This window comes from Odocoileus virginianus, chromosome 12 (assembly GCF_023699985.2).
Source record: "Odocoileus virginianus isolate 20LAN1187 ecotype Illinois chromosome 12, Ovbor_1.2, whole genome shotgun sequence".
Lineage (NCBI taxonomy): Eukaryota > Metazoa > Chordata > Mammalia > Artiodactyla > Cervidae > Odocoileus > Odocoileus virginianus.
The window spans coordinates 59109367-59135503 of record NC_069685.1 but is presented as its reverse complement, the minus strand read 5'-3'; the positions used below and the strand labels follow the sequence as shown (position 1 = coordinate 59135503).

The 26137-nt window shown below is 48.1% G+C and overlaps 2 protein-coding genes across 4 annotated transcripts in view; both read left to right on the top strand.

Moving 5' to 3' along the window:
- Window positions 1-1194: 1194 nt before the first annotated feature.
- Window positions 1195-16969, top strand: OASL (2'-5'-oligoadenylate synthetase like). The gene is given in 5 exon segments (XM_070475414.1): window positions 1195-5108; window positions 5942-6117; window positions 9232-9473; window positions 12894-13026; window positions 15957-16969. Coding segments are annotated over 5 exon segments (1398 nt in total). The 5' UTR covers window positions 1195-4741; the 3' UTR covers window positions 16437-16969.
- A 10-nt stretch (window positions 16970-16979) lies between these two features.
- C12H12orf43 (chromosome 12 C12orf43 homolog) overlaps window positions 16980-26137 on the top strand; it is an 11825-nt gene continuing 2667 nt past the window's right edge. For 2 of the 3 annotated variants that reach the window (XM_020907653.2, XM_020907652.2), the window contains exons 1-3: window positions 18665-18847; window positions 22443-22485; window positions 22677-22775. In XM_020907653.2, coding sequence (XP_020763312.2) covers window positions 18724-18847; window positions 22443-22485; window positions 22677-22775 — 266 coding nt within the window. In that variant the 5' untranslated portion in view covers window positions 18665-18723. Of the gene's footprint in view, window positions 17055-18664; window positions 18848-22442; window positions 22486-22676; window positions 22776-26137 lie in introns of those variants that run through there. The other variant, XM_070475415.1, reaches the window with a different exon arrangement.

Sequence of the window (26137 nt, the reverse complement as noted above, 5' to 3'; positions counted from 1 at the left end):
CCGAGACCCACGGGGAGAGGTCAGTCCATCATCTTCCTAGGTTCGTGCTGCTTCTAGAGGAACTCGAACCAGTGCCCATGCTCTCAGTTTATGTTCTCCTGCCTTCCTGTGTTGCCACAACTGAAGAAAGGTATCTGGTGGGCTTCCACGGTGGTCCAGTGCCTCACACTGTGCTTTCAATGCAGGGGCGTGGGTTCGATCCCTGGTCAGGGGACTAAGATCCCACATGCCACATGGTGAGGACAGAAGACAAAATTAAAGGTATTTACCCACATAATCTCTCCCTTGAGTGTTTTAAGTGCACCCCAAGCTGAAAGATCTTCTTAAAGCCCAAGTTTGATTCAGGAGGCTCTGCTAGGCAGCTGGTCAGATAAGGGGATCAAAGGTTTCAACTGGGAACAAGTTATCACTGATTTCCTGTGCTCTTGTGCCAGCAAGATGTCAACAGCTCTCTTTGTTCTGAATGCATTTCCTAGGATCTGGCCTGATGGAGACAAAAAGGAAACTGGATCCTCAGTTAAGAAGATACGCACCTCACCCCCAGCAGTGGGTCAGAAAAGTGGGCATCCTGCCACACCCCAAGGTGCACCCTACAAACCAGTCAACTGAAGGTACTTTAGAAATTCAGTCCTTAAATAGACTGCAGAATAGTGATAGAAGTTGATTTAGTACACTGTGTGTAAGAGAAAACTATACAAATATTAAGCCATATTCCTTTTTTTCATGTATGAAAATTTAAATTTGCCCAGTTACTTGTGCTATGACCAGAAATGTAAAGGTGTATTTACAACTCAGGTTTCTTTACATGTAAGAGTCAACAACGTCTGGATTTCAATGTTTGAATATTAGCTAATGGCTGAATATTAGCAGAAGGAGGTCTCTCCGTGAAACAGTGCAGTTGAGTTTAAGTTTTTCTTAAATTAATGGATGTTAGTATTTAGGACAGGTTTTTGGGGGGAGTGGTTGTTTTCTTTTTCATTTGGCTGTGCCAGCTCTGAGTTGCAGCATGTGGAATCTAGTTCCCTGACCAGGGATCGAACCTGGACCCCCTGCATTGGAAGCACGGAGTCTGATCCACTGGACCACCAGGGAAGTCCAGTAGTGGTTACACAGGAGGATATCAGTATTTTCAAAACTGGGAGTGATGAAACTGGGAGTCTCATCACTCGTTTCAGTAGTTTCAAAACTCCCATGTTACTTTTCTACTCTCATCCCCAGCACCCAGAGCCTGAAGCCATGTGATTTAGAAGTGAGAAACCATACATTTTGACACGCGACGTGGGTTTGACTCTTGGCTTCTTCCCTCATTAGCTGGGTGAACTTAGAGTCACCATCTTGTCTCTCAAGCCCTCAGCCTCACTCTTCTCACGTGTAATCGGGATGACCTCACGGGCATCACAGCAGGGGGTAGGGGCAGGGTTCCCCAGTGGCTCAGCGGGAAAGAATCCGCCTGCCAATACAGGAGACTCGGATTCCATCTCTGGGTCAGGAAGATCCCCTGGAGGAGGAAATGGCAACCCACTCCAGTATTGGTTTTTTTTGAATAATTTTATTTATTTATTTTTGGCTGTGCTTTGGGTCTTCGTTGCTGCAGGGGCTTTTCTCTGGTTGTGGAGATCAGGGGCTATTCTCCACTGCAATGCACAGTTTTCTCATTGTGATGTCATCTCTTGCTGCAGAGCATGGGCTCCGGGGCACAGCAGCTTCAGTAGCTGTGGACCAGGGCTCGGTAGTTGCGGCTCCTGGGCTCTAGAGCTGAGGCACATGGGGTTAGTTGCTCTGTGGCATATGGGATCTTCCTGGACCAGGAATTGAACCTGTGTCTCCTGCATTAGCAGATGGATTCTTACCACTGAGCCACCAGGGAAGGCCCCCACTCCAGTATTCTTGCCTGGAGAATCTCCACGGACAGAGGATCCTGGTGGGCTATAGTCCATGCAGTCGCAAGGAGTCAGACACAACTGAGCGACTGAGCACGCACCCGCACCATCATCATCATCTGCCCCTCATCAACCAAATAGAGTGGTGCAGGCTAAATGATTAGTCAATGTTCAAAAACAAAAGCACTGTTATCAACTTTTGCTTGAGCTTCCTTCTGGGCCTGGAGCACCAGCATGACTCACGGAGATCCTCCCAGACCAAACCCACACCACCCCACCAACTCTGAGAATAATGCAGATGGCACGGGGCAGGTGAGTGGGACGGAAGGATGTCTCAAACGTGAGTTTTGATGGCAGGAAGTGGTATTAACCCAGCCCTCAAATCCTGCCTGCAATCTTCTCCAATCTTGAAACTAATAAATAATAGAGACACCCAAAGAGCAATGGCTATTGAGAAATTAGCACTTTATTTGGGCTTTAAACCCTCTTCCCTCCCATGAAAATCTGGTGAGCTGTGCTGATCCATATGAGTGAATGCTTATCCTCGGGTTGGAATAGGTTTGGACTGAAGCAAGTCATGCAGCCTGTTCTAGAATGCTCTTCCCTCTCTGCCTGTATCTTCCCACTGGGAAAGGTAAGAAGGGCACAGCCTTCAGGGGGTTGTGGCTTTCATCGGCACACAGAGTGCCAGCCCCAGTGCTCTCACGTGGGGCAGAGACGCTGACTCTGAAGGCAGGTGGAGAAAGAAAAATGGAAAAGGAAGAGGAGGACTTCCCTGGAGGTCCAGTGCTTAAGACTCCTATGCTTCCAATGCAAGGAATGTGGGTTTGATTCCTGGATTCCTGGATGGGGAACTAAAATCCTGCATGCCACATGGTGAGGTCAAAAAAAAAAAGGAAGAGGAAAATAAAGATGGCAGACTTCTCTTCCACAGAAGTAGGGCCTGGCATGTAGACTTGGGTCACTGGAAATAAAGAGGCAGAAGAACCACACCCTGTGTTCTGACCCTCTGTCTGACTGCGACCAGGACTCCTGGCTATGAGTCCATGGCAAATCAATTAGCCCCCAGCTGCCTCCTTTTTTTCATCTGTACAATGGGGATAAATATGCTAGTCCCTCCACCTCAACTGGGCACTTCCCTGATGGCTCAGCAGGTAGAGACTCCACCTGCAATGCAGGAGACGCAGCAGACGTGGGTTTGATCCCTGGGTTGGGACGATCTCCTGGGGATGGAAAATGGCCACCCGCTCCAGTATTCTTGGCTGAAAAGGCTCATGGACAGAGGAACCTGGCAGGCAACAGTCCATGAGGTCACAAAGTCTCGGACACAACTGAGAGACTGACACACGCCGCCTCAATTAGTGAGAGTGAGGATTAAAAGGCTGTGTGTATAAAAGGCTCTCAGTGGTGCCGGACACCGTGAGGGCCCAGCTGGTGGCAGCTGGGTCATAGTCAATGTTCAATGACTCCACCCACAAGCAGAGGTAACCCACCTGAGGTCTGTGGCGATTCCACCTCTCGAGTGAGAAAGAGAGAAGGCCAAAGAGTTGGGGGCCTTGCATACCAGAGGCAGCAGGACTGGAGAGCAAGCCCAGGATCTCGGAACATCAAAAAGACCCCTTCAGATCATCCAGCTCGGTCTCCTTCAGTTCAGATGGGGAAGCTGAAGCTCAGGCAGAAGAGGTGATCTAAGTCAGCTCGAGAAAGAGCAGGAAGAGCTATATGGCTGACCTCCTGTGTAATCGGCACCACGGCAAGCCCTCGACACACAGTCTTACCGAATCCTCCCAATAACCCAGTGATCCACGTGCTATCGTTACTCTGAGATGACTGATGAGGGACAGGGTTCAGAAGATCACACCACTGAGGAACAGGGGCGAGAGGAGAGGTCAAGATCAGGCTGCCCCATTCCCCAGCCCATGGCTCTTATCCACCAAGAAATCCTGTGCCCCCTTTTTATTCAAAAACATTTTTTTTTTTGCGGAGATATAGTTGCTTTACAGTGTTATGTTAGTTTCTGCTGTACGACAGAGTGAGTCAGCCGTATGTAGATTCATATATCCCCTCCATCCTGGACCTCCCTCCCATTCCTTTCATCCCACCCAGCTAGATCACCAAGGGCACGAGTGTGTGCTAAGTCACTTCTGTTGTGTCCGATTCTTCTTGATACTATGGACCGGAGACCACCAGGCTCCCCTGTCTATAGGATTCTTCAGGCAAGAATGCAGGAGTGGGAAGCCATTCCCTTCTCCAGGGAATCTTCCTGACTCAGGGAGGGAACCCATGTCTCCTGCATTGGCAGCCAGATTCTTTACTACTAGCACCAACTGGGAAGCCCCTAGGTCTCCACACCCTTTTTTTTAATGACATAAAATTATGCCAGTGCAGGAGATGGTAAGAAACACAGGTTCGATCCCTGGGTCGGGGTAGATCCCCTGGAGGAGGGCATGGCAACCCACTCCAGTATTCTTGCCTGGAGAATCCCACGGACAGAGAAGCTGGGCAGATTATACAGTCCACAGGGTCGCAAAGGGTCAGACACAACTGAAGTGACTTTGCGCACACACACAGAGCACAAAATTATTCAGACCTGCCCCTCCCACCCCCCAGAATCCTCCAACTGCCACCCTATAGAGGATGATGGTTTCCTTGGAGTGGGGATCACTCTGCAGACAAGGCTGAGTCTCGGAAGCAAGGCAGCAGAGTAAATAAGAAACGTGGGTTGTGGAGTCCAGCTGCCTGGATTTGACACATCCACTGTGTGACCCTGGGTGAGCCGCTTGCCATCTTGACCTCTCCACTTTCCTCCCCTCTAAAGGGGTGATGTGGGTACTCCCCACCCATCAGTGAGGTGACTAGCAATGAACAGGATCATCCTTGAAAAAGCCCTAGGGATCCCTGGTCCCGGAAGTGGCCCTGGGGTGATGGGGCTCTGTGTTCCACAGGTGGGCTCCTTCGGGAATGGCACAGCGCTCAGGAACCTCACGGAGGTGGAGCTGGTGGTGTCCTGCGGTTTTAGCAGTTTCCAGGACTACAACCACCACGAGCATGTTCTGAGCATGCTTTATGAAAAGCTCACGGATTGCCCAGATCTGCTACACCTCCAGCCCCAGAACCTGAGGCTGGTCCACGGAGTCACCTCTGCTGTCGCCTTCACCATTCAGACCTGGGAGGTGGAAGAGCAAGTCACAGTCACCATCGTGCCGGCCTACAGAGTCCTGAGTAAGGGTAAGTCCCCCTGACTCACACGCCTGCCCTCCCCAGGGGGAGGACCCACAGCTCCCTCCCTTCTCCTCTGTGGCCATGTGCAGACCCCTGCATGCACCCATTCAACCCACATCCCGAGCTGGGTGCTGGGCGACTGAAATGCCTGGGACTGACTCAGCTCTGGTTATCCTTGTGGTTCAGTGGGGCAAACAGATTGATCAAAGAATCACGCAGATAAATATAAGATTGAAGAGAAAGGGAGAGTCAGGGAAGGGAAAGCATTAGCGCAACCCCCGGGTGGCTCTGGAACACTTACCCTGGGGGTGGTTGTTTCCCCATGCCATATATAATAGTTTGCATCCGCGAAATGCAAATTTCCAATCTATCCCTACCCCACCCATCCATCTCCCCCTTTGGCAACCACAGGTCTGTTCTCTATATCTGTGAGTCTGTTTCTGCAAAACTCACTTTTCATTCTCCAGAAGGACAGTCAAGAAAGCAAACCTTTAGTCTCTCAAGCTATATAGTTCCAGGCTTCCCTGGAGAGATACTCAAATGAATTAGCAGTCTCTCCCCTGAGAGTTTCCCCCTGGCTCAGCGGTGAAGAATCCGCCTGCCGATAGAGGAGACACGAATTAGACCCCTGGAATTAGGAAGAGCCCCTGGAGGGGGAAATGGCAATCCACTCCAGTATTCTTGCCTGGGAAATTCCATGGACAGAGGAGCCTGGTGGGCTACAGTCTTTGGCGTCACAAGGAGTGACATGACTTAATGACTAAACAACAAAAAGCCTTGAGGACTTGTTAGCAACTGGGGCTTTCTAAGCCCTCACTGTCTCCCCTTTGCCTCCTCAGGATCTTCTGTTCCCAACTTTCAGCCTTCCCCAGAGGTCTATGTGGGACTGACTGAGGCCTGCCCTATTCTTGGACATTTCTCCCCATCCTTCAGCGAGCTGCAGAGAAACTTCGTGAAATACAAGCCAACCAAGCTGAAGAGCCTCCTGCGGCTGGTAAAACACTGGTACCCGGAGGTGAGGAGGCCGCCTGATGGGGGCAAGGGCAGAAGATGGGGGAGGGAGGGGAAGAAAAGGCAGGAACCAGACTTGTCAGCAGGGGGAAACTGTGAGGAGGGCAATGGCTGTGGGCCAGGAGAGAATTTAGTTAGTTACCTATTTTATGGCAAGCTACTGTTAGATTTCACATAGGATGTCTGCATGGTACCAAGGGTATTTCCAAATACCCAGATGACCTGAGTCATCTCAGCTTATGAAAGGAAGACTCAGAAGCAAACAAAAAATGAGAAAGAAAGAAAAAAAAAATGATTTCTTATTTTAAAAAAACTGGTTAAGAGTCAGACTTTAGAAAGACAGGTTTAACCAAAAAAGAAAAAAAAAAATAGTATTTAAAGATAAAAGTCAAGATACTATGAAAGTTTGTTTATAGTTAGTATGTTTATGGTGGAAAAATAGTGTTTTCTTACATAGTTATCACCTCAACAAAGGTTGTGATGTATCTTCAGATATTAGCAACACCAAAGTCAAGAATGAAAGTGGTATTTTTGCAATGTATGACAAAAACTACTGTAATGATGTAAAGTAATTAGCCTCCAACTAATAAAAATAAATGGAAGAAAAAAAAAAAAAAGAAAGTGGTATTTTTGGCCAGTCAGTCACTTAAACAGGAAATGATCCAAAGTTTTGTGGATTTGAAGAGCTAGAACTCAAAAGAATGATCTGTGTTTTGTTTGTTTGACTAAGTGTACAAAATGTTTTCTTCCTGAATATGACATGCACATTTATTGGCAATGTCCACAGAAAAACATACCAGCGTGACTTCCATAGCCCTTTCTTTGTACAAGTCTCTGCCTCTAAGGGACTTTTCCAGCGGTCCAGTGGTTAAGACTCCACATTTCCACTGCAGGGATATTGGGTTCCATCCCTGGTCAGGGAACCACGGTCCCTACGCAGCCTAAAAACAAACAACCTAAAAGATTCTGCCTCTAAGACAAGATGTTGGCTGCATATGGTTTTTTGAAAGTTTCTTGACTCAGTATTATTCATTTGATGTTTTCTTTTATTTGAGAATGTTTATTTAACCAAGTGTTACAAGACGTGTTGATCAATACTCAAGGACACAAAGTTCATATTATACTTTAAACAGAACTAGAGTCTTGTGATGCTAAAAAAGTTGTTAGTTCATTTTTATCTAGAGACTTTGTAACATCCCAGGAGTTGTCATTTACTATCATGATTCAAAAGTATTTTTTGATGCTTACCAATTCATCCACTGGGGCCAAGGAATGTGTAAGTTAGATTCTCTGGGTTTTGTTTGATTTCACCAAGTCTTAACTGTAAGAATATCACTGATCTCAGAGATGTCCAAGTTTGTGCATGCTCATGCACAAAGTCATTTAAAAAAATTTTTTTGAGATGTCAGTTGGAATAATATATCATTTAAGTTTGCACTACGTATAGCCATATACTGAGGGTGAGTGAGTGAGTGAAGTTGCTCAGTCATGCCTGACTCTGCGACCCCATGGACTGTAGCCCACCAGGCTCCTCCATCCATGGGATTTTCCAGGCAAGAATACTGCAGTGGGTTGCCATTTCCTTCTCCAATATTGAGGGTAGGAGATAAAGAAAGAAAGCTTTCCCCCCTCCCCCACCATAGAGCCATCAAAAATAGAACATTAACCTGGGTAATTGGCTCTAATTTTTTTCATTTTGTTTTTTAACTGAGAGTAACAGAAAAACCAATTCTAACTGGATTAACCAATAGAGAGAATTATCAACTCATGTGTGAAAACCTACAACAGTGGAAAGAGCTTCAGGCACTGTTTGGTGAAGGCTGCAGCTCTGTTTCTCTTTAATTCTCTTGTGTGTGTGTGTGTGTGTGTGCTAAGTTGCTTCAGCCATATCTGAGTCTTTGCGACCCCGTGGACTGTAGCTGACTAGGCTCCTCTGTCCATGGGATTCTCCAAGCAAGAATACTAGAGTGGGTTGCCATTTCCTCCTCCAGGGGATCTTCCCAACCGAGGGATGAAACCAGCATCTCTTATGTCTCCTGCATTGGCAGGCAGGTTCTTTACCACTAGCGCCACCTGGAACAGCTTCTCTCAATATTATATGTCAACTTGGTCCCCAAGCTGGTTTCCCTCATGGTGGCAAAATGGCCACATCTGTTCCTGCCCTCACATTCACTTAGACTTCTCTTCTCTCAACCACAGAACAAAAGAACTAGATTTGACTCAAAATGAGCCAGCTTAGATCACAAGGCATCTCTTGAACCAACCACTTGGCAAGGGGGAATAGGTTTATCCTAGTGATCCTGTCCAGTCAGGGCCAACCCTGGAGATGAGGATTGGGCCAATCACATCCAAACAGCATGGCCACTAAACAATGGGGAAGAAAGACAGGCCTGTTAGAGAAGCAACCCCAACGTTCACTACAGATTCTCAGCTATTATCTAGTCCGAGAGGAGCCTGGCAGGCTACAGTCCACGGGGTCGAAAAGAGTCAGACCCAACTTAGCAACTAAACAGCAACAATAACATAGTCCCCCAATACATACACAAACACATTTTTTTTTCTTTAGGTAAGAAGATTTTTCTTTAAAAGAAATCTCCCGGAAGCCCAAATAGATTAAAATAGAGTTATTTTGGTTGGGGTGCTTGTGACAGAGCCCAATCTGCTGACTCCCTTTTTTGTCTTTTAAGTATTTATTTGTTTGGCTGCACCAGGTCTTAGTTGCAGTATGCAGGATCTTCTGCCTTCACTGTGGCATGATCTCTAGTTGTGGCATGTGGGATCTAGGTTTCCTGACCAGGGATGGAATCTGGGAGCATGGCATGTTAGTCACTGGACCACCAGGAAAGTCCCTGCTCACTCCTGGGGATACTTCTTCATCATTCCATTCCGGAAGTTATGTCAAGTACAGTTTGAAACCCACTGGACTCACCCAGTTGCTTAATTTTAAGATGGGGAAACTCAATTAAGGCCAGAGAGGAAAAGTGACTTGGCCAAGAATATGCAGCCGGTAGATAGCAAAACTGGGACAAGAACTTGGATTTTTTCAGTTTCGGGTCCAATGTCATCCTTCCAAGGAATCCTGGGATCACTCTCTCTCTCTTCCCATGTCTTTCAACAGTATGTGAAAGCCCAGTGCCCTAGGGCGGAGCTGTCCCCAATGTATGCCCTTGAGCTACTGACCATCTATGCCTGGGAAACGGGTACAAAGGAGAGCGAGCATTTCAGGTTGGACAAAGGCCTGGTTACAGTGCTGCAGCTGCTCATAGAGTATTAGCGCCTCTGCGTCTACTGGACCAAGTACTACACGTTGCAGAACCCGATCATTGAGGACTTTGTCAGAAACCAGCTCAAAGAAGAGAGGTACTGGATTGCCGCATGCCAGCCACATCTCAGAGAAAGAGAATTAAGGGGAAGGTGGTATTGAGTTTCCTGGGTGGGCTTTATTTTATATATAAAATCACCATATATAATATACATATTTAAAGATTTATTTATTTTACTGTTTGGCTGTGGCAAGTTTTGTTGCACATGGGCTTTCCCCACCTGCAGCGAGTGGGGGCTACCCTCTAGCTGTGGTTCGAAGGCTTCTCGCTGCAGTGGCTTCTCTTAGTTGTGGAGTACTGGCTCTAGGGTGCACGGGCTTCAGTAGTTGTGGCTACTGTGGGCTTCATTGCATGTAGAATTTTCCTGGACCAGGGATCGACCCTGTGTCCCCTGCATTGCAAGGCGGATTCTTAACCACTAGACCACCGGGGAAGCCTGGGTGGACTTTATTAAGTAGAAAAGCGGATATCTCACCCTGAAACAGTTGACATCTCCAGCTGATTGCCCTTCAAATCGCCAGGGCCTTAGGGTCTATAAGCCTTTTCCTTATTCCTCGAGCTATCACTCCACTCTTTGTTAATCCTCTTGCCCTCAGAAGACCATTTCAGTGCTTTTTCCCAGCATGAGAAACTAAAAAGAACCACGGAGACCCAAGTTAAATCCCAGCTCTGCTATTTTCTCATCTCTGTGAGCCTTCACTCCTCATCTGAAAACAGGAGTAGTTGTTGTTGTTGTCCAACTCTTCCATGACCCCATGAACTATAGCTCACCAGGCTCCTCTGTCCATTGGACTTCCAAGGCAAGAATACTGGAGTGTTCTGCCATTTCCTTCCCAGCAGATCTTCCCATACCAGGATCGAACCCATCTCCTCCATTGGCAGTCAGATTCTTTCCTAATGAGCCACCAGGGAAGCCCAGAACAGGAGTAATTGCCACCAGCCATGCAGGACTCTTAGAATAGTCAGAGAAAATACACGTAAAGGGCCACTATATCTATCCTATGATAGATGCCAGCTAGATGTTCAGTGTTGTAACACATGCTGCTTATACCCATTCGTATCCCCTGGGCCTTTACCATTTCAGGGAAGGTTGATTCAACCTCCAGCTGTCAGCACCTGTGTCCCTTTGCCTGTGGGTTTTCAGCTTCCTTAGTGACTGGCAGAGGCTGGTGTGTAAATACCTCAGCTCCCTCCCAGCCCAGATGGAGGGACTCTTTCTGGGTCATGTGTCCCAACTAGTTCTCAGAGTCCAACCCCCAGCTGCTCACAGAGGTAATCACCTTGATACATATGCTTTATTGGCATCCTTCCCGTCCCTGTCTCACTTTCCCACTTGCTCTGTGGTGCTTCCTGGCACCTCCTTCCAAATAAATGACTTGCACTCAAATCCTCATCTTAGGTTCTGCTTCTGGGAGAACCCAACCTGAGACAACTCTTTATACTAGAAGCTTTAGGTCATTGTAAGCAATATTGTAAGAATATTTACTGTTCCTTCATGTGAGTGTCAGGTCTTTTTTTTTTAACAAGAAAGAATAACCAGGTCTCCTTATGAAAAGACAATTTATTATATTGATGCTTAGAATATTGACCTGGGAAAACCATTAGGACCCGAGGCAAACTAGTATAGACTCCCCTTCTCTGTCATTCCCTCTCATGGCCCACGTGCTCCCTCCCCTCTCACTGCCTCTGTTTCTGTCTCCACACCTGCCCTGCTCCCCTCTTACTCCAAGGTGATGAGGAACATCCATCACTTCTGGTCCAAACTCCAGAGGGAACTAATTTGATTACTAGGCAGAGGCTCTACATGCCAGCTCACCTGGTGGGTTACTTGGATCAGGTGAGTCGAATCCACAGGACAGAGTGGCACTGCTCCCTGACTCCGTCAGGCAGGACCATTTCAGAGAACCAGGGATGCTGGGGGTTGAAAGCATGGAGTTTAAAGTGTCCACTTCATGTCACTAGCCTGCTAACATATTCTGTCACTTAGACAAAGTCTCAGCTCCCGCCTAAGTCAAAAGCTCCTGGAGTACATTGTCTTGGGACTTCCCTGGTGGTCCAGTAGTTAATGCTCCATGTTCCCGATGCAGGGAGCCCAGGTTTGATCCCTGGTCAGGGAACTAGATCCCACAAGTCACAACTAAAAAGATCCCGTGTACCGAAGCCAAGATCCTACGTGCCGCAATGAAAACCTGGCACACCACAACTAAGACCCAGTTCAGCCAAATAAAACAAAAACAGAAAACCACACACCGGCCAGGTCTTCATCATGGGCTTGACATCCAAGACCTGTGGTCACCCCACGCAACCTCAGTCATCTATCAGACCCCTTCAGGCCAATATTCTTTAAAATATCTATTCAACAGTTACCTAGAGGAGAGACGCTTGGAGGGAGCTCAACCTCCCCTCTGTTGAGGCAGAGGAGATGGATCAGAATCCCATCTTCAGGTTGGGAGAACCTAGGGAGGTCTGTGCCTTAGTTTTCTCATCTGTAAAGTGGGGAGAAATTATCATCATCATCACTACCACCGTCATCATCATACCTTAGAGAATTGTTGCAGGGATTAAAATAGGTTACCTAAGATTGACCCCGTGCCTCAGGAAACATCAGTAAATGGTACCAGCGGTACTGTTATTGTCCAAAGCAATTCAGAAGCTCTAGGTTTGAACTCATTTATGTAGCCTGTTCAGCAATGTGAAAGCTCTGAACTTAAGAGGCCCACACGCTGGTGTGGTCTGCCTGAGGGACCGCTATTCTTGTTCCATCATGGCTTTGGCGGTCTCAACCTCTGTACACCTCAAAGATTCCTTACAAACACCTAAAATACTCTCCCCAAGAGAAATTTACTTTAAGTATTTATTTATTTATTTTGACCACACTGAGACTTAGTTGTGGCATTTAGTCAGGATCTTCGATCGTAGTTGCTACCTGCGGGATCTTTACCTGCAGCATGCAATATCTAGTTCCCTGACTGAGGATCGAACCCAGGCCCCCTGCACTGAGAGTGCAGTCTTGGCCCCTGGACCACCAGGGAAGTCCTGAGGAATTCTTAGAAACAGGATCCTCTTCCTTCTGTTGCTGCTGCTGCTCAGTTGCTCAGGCGAGTCTGACTCTCTGTGACCCCACAGACTGTAGCCCCCTAGGCTCCTCTGTCCAGCTGATTGCCCAGGTAAGAATACTGGAGTGGGCTGCCGTTCCCCCTCCAGGGGATCCTCCTGACCCAGAGATCGAATCCAGATCTGCTGAGTCTCCTGCACTGGCAGGCAGATTCCTTATCACTGAGCCACCTGGGAAGCCCTCGTCATTCTGTTACTCTCTGGCAATAGTTGTGGACCCTGTTGGACTGACGACCCTGGGCTCTGAACATAGCAGATGCTCAGATGATTGCCAAGAAGATTTCTTTCTGTTTTCAGGCTTCCAAGCAAGAAAGAACCTGGGCTCCCTCTCTCTGTGTTACAGGCCCATCATCTTGGATCCGGCTGACCCCACCTACAACGTGGCAACAGGCTACAGATGGGATACAGTGGCTCAGAGTGCCCGCTGTTGCCTGAAACAGTACTGTTGCTATGACGTCCCCAACTGGAAACTGAAGGTAATGTCTCTTCTCTGGCTACCAGAGGCTAGAAGTTTGGAATGAGATACTGGTGGCTCAGTGGAAAAGAATCCACTTGCCAGTGCAGGAGACACAGGTTTTATCCCTGGGCCCACAAGATCCCCTGGAGAAGGAAATGGCAACCCACTCCAGTATTCTTGCCTGGGAAATCCCATGGACAGAGAAGTCTGGTGGGTTACAGTCCATGGGGTTGCAAAAGAGTCCGACAGGACTTGGAGACTAAACAACAATTCACTTATTTACTTCTGTGTTGAGGGAGCCAATATTGCTTAAGCATCACTTTGGGGCCTGGCTACACCACCCACCAGCTCTGTGAATTTGGGGAAATTATTCAGCTCTCTGAGCTTCAGATTCCTTATCTTCAAATTCTTGTTTTCCTGTTTTTTCCTCTTCTCATAATTCACCAAAGAGTCATTGGGATTCTCTGGGCTCAATCATTCTTCGCATAAGCTGAGTCCAGGCAAGTCAATTCAATCAGCTGGTTGGTTTCTTTTATATGTAATTTATTTATTTTTATTTTTTCGGCTGCTCTAGGTCTTCGCTGATGTAGTGGTGGCATGGGGGTGCTACTGTTTGATGCAGTGCACCAGCTTCTCATTGCGATGGTTTCCCTTGGCGCAGAGCACGGGCTGTACGGTGCACAGGTTTCAGTAGCTGTGGGGATGAGCTTCAGTTGTTCCAAGGCACACAGAATCCTCCAGGACCAGGGATCAGAGCTGTGTCCCCTCCACTGACAAGCGGATCCCCGTCCAGTGTATCACCAGGGAAGTCCCCAATCAGCTGTTTTGTGCCAGTACCAGGCTTGGGGTTGATGGGGGATGACCGGGGGCAACACTAGCACAGAAATAAGACACAGCCCCTACCCTTAAGAAATTTTGCTAGAAAGATTTTGTTTAGAAAGCAAGTCCATGAGACAAACTTGCAGAAAACTGAGAAATGGAATTACCAGAGAAACTACTCAGAAAACAAAAAATGCCAAACCCATGGTGCAGGTAAAGAGCAAAGGAATCTATTTTATTGGCATCGTGCTTTACAGCTGGCAAAGCACTCGTTCAGGGACAAGTCTGTAACACAGAAAGGTCAAGTATTATTATTATCGTTAGCATTATTATCCCCATTTTACAGATGAGAAAACTGAGGCTTAGAGAGGTAGTATTAATTAACCAAAGTCACACTGCTAAGAAGCAGCAGAGTCAGAATTCATACCCAGATCTTTGGGGGGCCATGCAATCAGAAAATAAATGTCACTCAAGTCACCAAGGAAGGTTTCTTGAAGAAGTTAGGGCTTGAGGTGGGCCCTAAAAGCCAGGGAAGGATGTAGGCATTCAGGAAAAAAGGGTAGAGGATAACCTCTATCCAGGTAGAGGGTTAGGGTAGGGGGTAAGGGGCAAAGGACTAACGTTGTGTGCAAAAGACTGAGGTACTTAGAGCAGAGAGCAGAAGCAGAATCGAGTCTCCCTAATGAGGAGCAGAGACTACAAACTGGGGGCCCACCAGCTGTCAAAGGGCCACCAATGGGCTGAAAAGTATGTGCCTTTGGATTCTTCCTGATTATAAAAGCTATCATGGGGTTTCCCCGGTTGTCCAATGGTTAAGAATTCACCTTGCAATGCAAAGAATATTGGTTTGATCCCTGGTCCCGCAAGATCCCACATGCCATGGAGCAACTAAGCCCATGTGCTCCAACTACTGAGCCAGCACTCCCGAGCCTGTGAGCTGCAAATATTGAGCCCCAGTGCTGCAACTGTTGAAGCCTCTGCCTAGAGCCTGTGCTCCACAACAAGAGAAGCCCCCAGAATGAGACGTCTGCATATGGCAACGAAGAGTAGTCCCCGCTCACTGCAACTAGAGAAAATCTGCAAGCAGCAATAAAGATCCACCACAGTCAAAATATAAAATAATCTTTAAAAATAAAAAAAAATTTTAATCCTGCAAAGATTTTTATCTTGAAAAACCAGAAGACCTGGCCATGCTGAACCTATATCCCTTCTTGAAAGGATCAGCTGGAGGTCTACACAGCAAACCCCTCTCCCAGCACCTTGCAGATGTTGCTCTTCAACCATCTGGGGCTCCCAGGACCTTGAGTGTGGCCTCTGATGGTGAAAAACAGACCTGGGACTCTGACTGACCTCAGTTCAAATAACTGCTCTGCTCTTCACTACTTTTGTGATGGTTGATAAATGACATCATCCTGCTCAACCATGATTTCCTCATCTGTAAAATGGGCTAATCACAGAACCAACCTCATAGGGCTGCTGTGAGAATAGACTCCATTAAGGAAAGTATGAATGGCGCCCAGTCCAGGCCCTGGAAGGGAAGTACCCCCTCAATGGGCTTCCCTCGTGGCTCAGCAGTAAAGAATTCACCTGCCAATGCAAGAGACTTGGGTTCAATCCCTGGGTCCGGAAGATCCCCTGGAGAATGAAATGGCAACCTACTCCAGTATTCTTGCCTGGAAAATCCCATGGCCGGAGGAGCCTGATGGGCTTCAATCCATGGGATCGCAAAGAGTCGGACATGACTTAGCAACCAAACAAAATGTTTGCAGCTGCTGCTGTTGTGAGGACACAGACAGGTGAAAGGCACGTGGTTTTTTTTGTTGTTGTTTTGTTTTGTTTTGTTTTAACGTCCGTCCACACAATAGAATTTTTTTTAAAGATTTTTTTAATGTGGACTACTTTTTTAGTCGTTATTGAATTCGTTACAACTGTTGTTTCTGTTTTATGTTTTCAGTTTTTCTATCACGAGGCATGTGGGATCTTAGTTCCCCAACCAGGGATCAAACCCACACTCCCTGTGCTGGAAGGTGAAGTCTTAACCACTGGACCACCAGGGAAATCCCTGAAGGGCACGTTTGTCCTCAGACACCGGAAGGTGGACTTAACCCCTCTCTCTCCTCTCCCTTCCAGTTTGCCCGAGACATCAAGGTGACAGTGGAACGGTGGGGTCATGTGGATTTCATCATCCAGGTGAACCCTTATGAGTCCATACAGGAGCTTAAAGAGAAGATCCAGCGTAAGCTGGAGTCCTCGGCCCCCCAGCGTCTGTCCTTCCAGGGGCCTGGTGGGGAGCAACAGGTCCTCAGGACCATATCCTCCTTGGCAGATTACAGTATCTTCTCTGACATTCGAGTCTCTCTGCTGCAGACCTTCCCTCCCCGGATGCAGGTCTTCCGGAAGAATCACAGCAGGGGGAGCCACGCCTATGCCATTTACTCCAGCAGCTTGGTCCTGGACCTGAAGTGTCAGATTGAAGTGAGGGAGGGGCTACTCAGAAAGAAGCAACAGCTAGAGTTCCAAGGCCAAGTCCTGCAGGATGAGTGGAGTTCGAGTTGCTATGGTGTCCGAGACAGCACCACCCTCATCCTCTCCAAAAAGACAGTTGGATAGGTTCCATTTCCACCCAGCCAGTTTCCTCTGAAACATCTCCCTGTGCATTTTTGCTGTTTAATCTAGGTCTCATCTATTTCACCTAACCTTGCCAGTAGACAGCTGATGAGGGATATGAGACTAGATATGAAAACCAACAATGGCCAGAGCATATTCGACAACAGAATTCTGACCCACAAGCTCTGTAGCCACCAGCCTGGAAGCCAAACCATAGTATCAATTAACTGGAAACCAACGGGATTTGGTCAACAACTACTAGATTCTCTATTCCCTCCCTTCCAATTTAGGACTGATGAAAGAAAGCCAAACAAGGTCCCTGACCAATCTTATAGAATGCTCTGCTTCTAAGTAGCCCACTTCCAGCTTCCCATGCAAACAACCTCAATCAGGGTATACCTGAAGCCTTCTCTTTATGCCACTATAAAGCTGTCTCACCGCCCTCCTTGCCTTGGTGTCTCTGCCAAAGGCAAGGGATGGTGGCTAACTCCCTGGCTATAGTGAGGTGGGAATAAATAATCTTCATTTGTTCTCTTTCAGATGGTCTTCATTTATTTCCATAGGTGCTAAGGCTGTCCTGGGGGTTATAACCTCAGCATATGAGCCTCTCAACTCTGGAAAGTAAGGACTGTGTGGAAAGTGAGATAGAGATAAAGGAAGTCTGGGAGATGGAAGATGATGCAGTTTTAAAAATCCCCTTAACTTATTTACAAAACAGAAATAGAGTCATGGATGTAGAAAACAAACTTATGGTTCCCAGGGGCGAAGGGGGAAAGGGGAGGGATAAATTGGGAGGTTGAGACTGACATTTACACACTACATATAAAACAGATAACTAATAAGAACGTGCTGGAGAGTGCAGGGAACTCGACTCAATACTCTATAATAGCCTATTGTTGTTGCTGTTGTTGTTGACTCGCTAAGTCAAGTACGACTATTTGCAACCCCATGGACTGTAGCCCACCAGGCTTCTCTGTCCATGGGATTTCCCAGGCAAGAATACTGGAATGGGTTCCCATTTCCTTCTCCTGGGGATCTTCCTGACCGAGGGATCAAACCCATGTCTCCTGCATTGGCAGGCAGGTTCTTTACTGCTAAGCCACCAGGGAAGTCCGTATCACCTGGAGATCCTGTTTAAATGCAGGTTCTGATTCAGGTCTAGGCTGAAACCAAGACTATGAATTTCTAACAGGCTCTGGAGTTTGCCGATGCTGCTTGTTCACGGATTATACTGAGAGTATTAACAAAGCCCTAGGATATTGAAAGGAATACAGATTCCTCAGTCCCACCTCTCAGAGACTCTGATTTGCCTAGTTCTCAGTAAGACTCAACAATCTGCATTTTAAAAAGTCCCCTACACAACAGTGTGAAGCGTACAGTTAAGTATGGTTAAAATAGTATGTTTTATATTATGTGGGCTTCCCTGGTGTCTCAGCAGTAAAGAATCAACCTGCAATGCAGGAGGCACAAGTTTGGTCCCTGAGTTGGAGAGATCCCCTGGAGAAGAAAATGGCAACTCACTCCAGTATTCTTGCCTGGGGACTTCCATGGACAGAGGACCAGGCAGTTTACACACCTATGGGGTCACAAGAGTCAGACACGACTTAGCAACTAAACGACGACAAAATATTATGTGACTTTTACCACAGACGTGCGTGCATGCTTGCAAAGTCGCTTCAGTCGTGTGCCACTCTATGGACTGTAGCCTGCCAGGCTCCCCTGTCCATGGAATTCTCCAGGCAAGAATACTGGAATGGGTTGCCAGGCCCTTCTCCAAGGGATCTTCCTGACCCAGGGATTGAACCTGCGTCTCTTACATCTCCTGCACTGGAAGGCAGGTTCTTTACCACTAGCACCACCTGAGAAGCCCCTTGCCCCCGACCCCACCCCACCACAGACACAAAGGTCCCTAAGGTACTTCTGATGCGCAGACTTCCGAATTTGTAGAATAAGTGGATAATAATCAAAGTGTATTGGACCAAAACATGGGAACCAATCCTGACTGTCATTAACCCCTTGTGTGACCTTAGGCAATTCCTTCCTGTCTATAGATCTTATTTTCCTCATCAAGGATAGATCTGTTGATCTCTTACGCCCTTCCAGCTCTCACGTTTCAGGAAACCCTTCAGGACAATTTAGGACCCAATGCTGGCCTGAGTCTAAGAACTACAATCCCCACAATGCCCTGCGCTTTCCCGCTCCCTGTGGGGACCTTAGGAGGACGACCGCGCCTGGAGGCTCTCCCCACAATCCTTTGCGGTGCTTCAAGGTGGCGGCACCCAGTGGCGCCATGAGCGATTTGGAGAGCAGCAGCAGCAGCAGCGATGAAGAGGAGCTGGAACGGTGCCGCGAGGCAGCGATGCCGGCCTGGGGCTTGGAGCAGCGCCCGAGGGGTTCGGAGAAGCCAAGAGTCGGTAGGTGACTATATTCGGGGAGTCTGGCCGAAGTGATCTTAGTGATCTTCCCCTGCGGCCTGAGAGGATGGACGGTGAAGAGGGTGTCACCGGGATTCGACTTCTTTCCCTGAGGAGGCTCCACGGCCTGGGTGGGGTTCAGAGTGGGATTCAGAGTCAAAATACGGACCAGGGCAGCGGGACGGGTTGTTCCATTATCCCAGTCAGGGAAACCAAGGCACCGGAGTATCTCTGTTGACTCCGCCTCCTAGGGTCCATCCTAACTGTTGCACCCTGGGCGCCCGCCACCCCTCGGAGACGACTGCGACAGCTGGATTCTGGCATCCAGCCTTTCCTCGGCTCCAGCGTTTTCTCGCTCTCGGGGGCTGCCAGCGAGCTGTGACCCACACCTCCTTGACCGTGACTCCCTTTGTTGTTGAGTCGCTCAGTCATGTCAGACTCTGCGACCCCACTGAGTGCAGCACGCCAGGCCTCCCCATCCTTCACTATCTTTCCTGTCCTTCAGTGACTCCCTAGTGCCCTGGGAATAAATCCCAGACCCCGTAACATAAGGGTACCCAGTGGTGGATAGAATGCAGAGGGCCCGTGAATCTGAATGGGAAAAATATTTCATCTCACTTTCACTAGTCTCTGAAATTTAACCTCTCTTTCCGTCATGCGTGTGAACAACCGCAGTAATTTTGGCAATACCTGTTTCTTTGTCTTAACAGAAGTCTCAGGCTTTCAAATCCCTTTAGTCTTTCAGATATATCAAAAATATTTTATTCACAATAAAACGTTGGGGAAAAAATAATTTCCACTCCTCCCTGCTTTAAAATTAAAGTAATTTCGGACTTCCCTTGTGGTCCAGAGGTTAAGAATTCACCTGCCCATGTAGGGCACACGGATTTCATCTCTGGTCCGGGGAGATCCACCATGCCACAGGGCAACCAAGTCCTGAGCGCTAAAACCACAGAGCTGGTAAGCTCTGGAGTCAGTGCTCTGCAACAAGAGAAGCCGGTTTCTGCAATAAGAAAGCGGAGCACGGAAACCAGAGAGTAGCCCCCAGCTGCTGTGACTAGATAAAGCCATCAGGCAGCAACGAAAACCCAGCGCAGCCAGAAATTAATTAATTATTTTTTTAAAAACGACAGTAATTTTTAGGCCCATCAGTAGATTTTATTTAATACATTAATGAAGAAGCATATGTATTAAAGTATCCCAAATTTTGATTTTTACTCTTAATGATAACTGAATTTCACTATCACTGGTTCTTTGTAATCCTATGTATTGTATTTTTGCACCTAAAAGATTATTCTGAGAAGGATCCATGCTGCCAGAGCAGGCCATGGCAAAGCAAGGTTAACTCCTGCTTTTGTTTAAAAGGACTCACAACCCCTCGGGACTTCCCTGGTGATCCAGTGGCTAAGACTCCATGCTCCCAACTCAGGGGGCCTTTGTTGGATACCTGGTCAGGGCACTGGACTGCATGTTGCAACTAAGAAGTTCATAGGCCACAGCTAAGGATCCAGACTGCCAAAACTAAGACCCAGCAGACCTGAGTAAATAAATACTTTGTGTAAAAGTTAAAATAATAAGTAAATAAAAGGACTTACAAACCCTTTGGTAATCCATTCCCAGGCTGCCTGTCCCTGTTTGCTTTCCTGCCACACGTTCCACAGCTAGGCTCCACACCATACTATGTCTTCTCATCTGTGGTTACCATAATTCTGCCGTTTTCTTTTTATTTTCTGTATGCAGAAACGCCTTTCCATCTCCACCACTCACTCAGTTCAGTTCAGTCACTCAGTTGTGTCCAGCTCTTTGCAACCCCATGGACTGCAGCACGCCAGGCTTCTCTCTGTCACCAACTCCCAGAACCTACTCAAACTCATGTCCATCAAGTTGGTGATGCCATCCAACCATCTCATCCTCTGTCATCCCCTTCTCCTCCTGCCTTCAGTCTTTCCCAGCATCAGAGTCTTTTCCAATGAGTTGGTTCTTCACATCAGGTGGCCAAAGTATTGGAGTTTCAGCTTCAGCATCAGTCCTTCCAATGAATATTCAGGACTGATTTCCTTTAGGATGAACTGGTTGGAATTCCATGCGGTCCAAGGGACTTTTAAGACTCTTCTCCAACACCATACTTCAAAAGCGTCGGTTCTTCAGCGCTCAGCTTTCTTTATAATCCAACTCTCACATCCATACATGACTACTGGAAAAACCATAGCTTTGACTAGACGGACCTTTGTTGGCAAAGTAATGTCTCTGCTTTTTGATATGCTGTCTAAGTTGGTCATAGCTTTTCTTCCAAGGAGCAAGCATCTTTTAATTTCATGGCTGCAGTCACCATCTGTAGTGATTTTGGAGCCCCCCAAAATAAAGTCCTGCCACCACTCACTAGCAGGAAGAATTTGGACAGGGTATTTAAGTCTCACTGTATTTAAATTTCCTCATCTGTAATGTGGGGGTAAAGATAGTACCGACCCTTGTAAGGAGCGGAGATGATGTATCTGCAATGCCTAGCGCACATTAAAGGCCCAGTAAGGAGCAGCAGTTATGTGGTTGGTCTCGCGTCATGGACTCGTTTTCCCCTCCTGTCTGGCTCCCATTTACCCTTTAATACCGCTGAGACACCACCTTTTCGGGAGGACTGGGTTACATGCCTTCTCTCCACCATCGTCATACTTTATGTGATTCTCTTCATAGGTAATGCTTTCCTTTCTTCTACAATTGCTTCTTTACTTATCCTGCCTTTTTTCCTTTCACCCCTCCAACCCCAGTACCTAGAATCAACTGTGGCTCATACTTGCTCCACAAATATTTATTGAGTGAGAGGTTGCATGATGTGAACTTCACAAGGGCTGGTGTCTGTTCACCATGGTATCCCCAGGGCCTGTACCCTGCTCAGCAAAATAATTCTTAAATGAATGAACTTGCTGGAAAGGTGCCTCTAAGGAGTGAGGAGGCTGAGACCCCAGCTAGACTCCCAGTCTAGTGATCAGCATAACTGAGCCCCCTTCGCCTCTCTCTTCCAGAGCACTTAGCACACAGCTCAGCACACAGTGGGCACTCAATAAATGCTGGAATCAAAGTACACTTAGACGTGCTCATTCAGTGTGGTGATAAAGAGGGGGCTCTGGAGCCAGATAGCCTGGATCCTAATCCTAATTCTTGTTGCTTGTTAGCTATTTGGATAAGCTATTTAACAGGGCGTCCTCAGGGGCTCAGCAGTAAGGAATCCACCTGCCAATGCAGGAGGCACGGTTCGACCCCTGGGTCAGGAAGATCCCCTGGAGAAGGAAATGGCAACATTCTTGCTCGGGAAAGCCCATGGACAGAGGAGCCTGTCAGGCTACAGTCCATGGGGTCGCAAGTAGACACGACTTAGCAACTGAGCAACAACAAGCTATTTTACATCTCCTTGCCTCAGTTTCCTCTTCCGTACTGGGGGATGGTGACTGCTCCACCTCCACCCCCACTCCCGTTAGTGCCATCAGGTTGTTGGAAAGATTCAACAAGTTATAGGCGTAAATCACATAAAAGAGTGCCCAACACACAACAGACGGTATAGTTGTTTCCTCTGTAAATATCTCAGTGTTCATTCTTTCCACAGGTGCTACAAATGCTAAGTTGTCAGCCAACCAGCCAAGCCTCAGGTACTGTGCACTTTGGGTTCAGGTTTTATCTGTTCATTGATGTTGGCCCCTGCCACCTGCCCCCACCCACACCCCATGCACTCCCTGCTAGACCCTGGTATGTCAGGGTGAGCAAGACACATGTCTTCCCCACACTCTTGGGGTCAGCCTCTGAACTGACAGGAGGTGAGGTCCTTTCATATGTGTTGCAGGCATAAGGTGGATGAGCACGAACAAGACGGCAACGAACTTCAGACCACCCCCGAATTCCGAGCCCACATAGCCAAGAAACTGGGAGCCCTGCTGGACAGGTAACAAACACCTACATTCTCTTTTCTTGCCCTCATTCATTCATTTCAGGAGTAATGGCCCCCGAGGCCTGGGAGCTCAGCAGATGTAAGTTGGCACCATGGTAAGCATAAGGCATCACCCTCCCGTGCAGGTCCTGTCGTTGTCCTTCTTCTCCAGCTGTGGGAAAAGGCTCCCATCTGTGAGAAGAAGCATGTGCCTGCAGTCACGGAGGAGGGAGCAGAGTGGGCTCAACTCCAAGGGCCCAGCTCTTAACCACTCTGCTCTCCTGCTGCCCCAAGAGGAAGGGGACCCCGAGATGCAAGCGCTTGTTCCCACCACAAGAGGGCAAGGGACCCGCGGAATTCCTGTTTCTTGAGTGCTTACTGTATGACGGGCGCTGCGAGAATATGATCTGTGAAGATCCAGGTTGGTAGGACTTCCCTGGTGGTCCAGTGGCTAAGACTCCACACTCCCAGTGCGGGAGGCCCAGGTTCAGTCCCTGGTCAGGGAACTAGCTCCCACATGCCACAACTGAAGAAAATATCGCGTGTGTCGCAAGTAAGATCTAGCGCAGCCAAAGAAATACTTTAAAAAAAAAGATCCGGATCAGCATTCCTAAAGTAGGTGCCCAGGAACTCGAGTCCAGAGTGTGGTTCTGGGCACCAGGGTTCCAGCGGCAAAGAGAAGGTGGAGAAATGCTGTACTCTGCATACCCACTGTGCCTTACTTAATCTTTATAATTTTATTTATTTATTTTTGGCCATGCTGGGTCTTCGTTGCTGTGCGGGCTTTTCTCCAAGTACACAGGCTTCTCACTGCGGTGGCTTCTCTTGTTACAGAGCAAGGGCTCTAGAGCATGTGGGCTCAGTCGTTGTGGCTCCCAGGCTCTGGAGCACAGGCTCAGTAGTTTTGTGGTGCATGGGCTTAGTTGCTCTGTGGCATGTGGAATCTTCCTGGATCAGGGATCAAATTCATGTCTCCTGCATTGGCAGGTGGATTCTTTACCACTGAGCTAGCAGGGAAGCCCTGCCCTGGGAGATTTAGATTCTTAGTAGTGTCTTCAAGGCTCTGAGAAGTCCTACAGTAAAGAGACCTGTGTAACTTTTTTTAGCCCGGCATCTTCCAAGCATGTTTGGCCACAGTGCCTCTGTTGCATGGATGACCAATGGCGTGGCATAGGACTCGGCCCGGGGCAGGCTGGGCTAGATCCATCCTCACTTGACAAAGTCCTAGCAGGTTTCGAAAGGGAGACTCAGGATGTTTGGGCCATGGCCCTTCAATCTGAAGGAGCCATCAGAAAGGACAGATGAGCCCTCCCAAAGTGCACAGCTGCTGCCAATCCCAGACAGCGCTTTGCACCCCCGCGGCCTTAGTGCCAGCCCCCAGCCCGGGAAAGTGCTTAACACGTTCAGAGAGGTCAGTTGGACCTCAGTCCGAGCGAGTGGCTTTCCTCAGTGACCGTTCGGCTTCAGGGCAACCAGGGCCACCTGGATTGCCCTGATCCACGACGAACGTTTCCCCAGGTGGAAATCCACCAGGGTGTTGGTCACCCACCATCGGGATAATTCCTGCAGTGTTCCTGTAGTTATTTCTCTCCAAAGAAATGAGTTAGCATGAACACAGTACACACAGCTATCCTGGGCCAGTATCTTGTGTTTTAAGGGCTTCCCAGGTGGTGCTAGCAGTAAAGACCCTGTCTGCCGATGCAGGAGACATAAGAGACGTGAGTTCCATCCCTGGATTGGGAAGATCCCCTGGAGAAGGAAATGGCAACCAACTCCAGTATTCTTGCTTGGAGAATCCCATGGACAGAGGAGCCTGATGGGCTACAGTCCGTAGGGTCACACAGAGTCGGACACGACTGAATCAACATAGCATGCACAAAGAAATGATACCCCAGTCGGTCCTTGTGTTAGATCAGTGTTTCTTACCTTGGCACCATGGACATTTTGGCCCAGATTGTTCATGGTTGTGCAGGGCTGTACTATGCCCTGTAGGAGGGTTAGCAGCATACTTCGCCTCTACCCACGAGATCCTAGTAGCATTGTTCCACCAGCCATGACACCAGCTGTGTCTCCAGACACCACCTAATGTCCCTGCCGACCGACATTGAACCACCGGGTTAGATACCCCCGTCAGGGTCAGGACCCTGTTGGCATCGTCTCTGTCCCTTCTCCCCAGACCATGTCCCGTGCAGGACGAGGCCTCTGGCACCTACGCAAGGCAGTTAGGAGAAGTACCCAGTACATCATTCTGTTGCTGCAAGGACGTTGCTGAGAGCATTGGTCTCTGCAGTTGCTAGGTGACTGACTTGCCAGCACTCCCTGAGACCTGCCTCCTGGTCTCAGCAGTTCTCCCCTCTTTGTCTGTGCTAGAGAAAGGGGTCCTGTGGAGCTTGTTGCTTATCTGTTTTTTTTGGCTGTGCCAGGTCTTCATTGCTTTGCTCAGGCTTTCTCTAGTTGTGGCGAGCGGGGGCTCCTCTTCACTGAGGTATGAGGGGTTCTCATTGCGGTGGCTTCACTTGTTACGATCACAGGCTCTAGGCTCATGGGCGTCAGTGGTTGTGGCACCTGGCCTCGGTAGTTGCAGCTCGCAGGCCCTGCACAGGCTCAGTAGTTGTGGCTCATGGGTTTAGTTGCCCCATGGCATGTGGGATCTTCCCGGGCCAGGGATTGAACCTGCATTGGCAGGCTCAGGCTTCACCACTGAGCCACCAGGGAATTCCACTGATTGCTTATCTTACAGCAGTAATCATCTTCATCATCGTTACAGCTGTCGTTTACTGGTTCGCAGCCGGGCTCCATGCTCAGGGATTGGAATCCACTTTCTCATTTGAACCTTGTAACAGCTCTAGGAGGCTGGGAGTCTCATCACTCCTAGTGTTCAGAGGGGTAACACAGGTTCAGAGAGATGAAATCCCTTATTAGTAAGTGACAAAAATCAGAACTTAAAACCCAGGTCTGAAGTCTGAGAAAGGTCAGTAGATTGTAACAAAGTTTCTCAGTTGTGATCATGGATGTTAGTTACACAGTGTTACCCGAGGGAGAAACCAGGTGGGGAATACATGGGGTCTCCCCATATTATTTCTTGGCACTGAGTGTCAATATGTATTAACTCAAGCTTTTTAAAAATTAAAAAAAAAAAAAAAAGCAAAAACCAAAAAGCAGGTCTGCCTGTTCTAGGAGCTGAACCTCTGAAAAGTTCTTTCCTCAACCGGTCGTGTTTCCTTTTTCGTGCTTGCTGCCAGGAAGTTCAGAACTAAACGTGTGCCCTCTGTCTACCAAGTCTGTCGGCTTCCTGGCCACACTTCTGGCTCTTTCTGTCCCTTGTGCTCTCTTCTCTTTGCCTTATTTGAAGTTGCATTCTGCTGTACTGTGAGTAT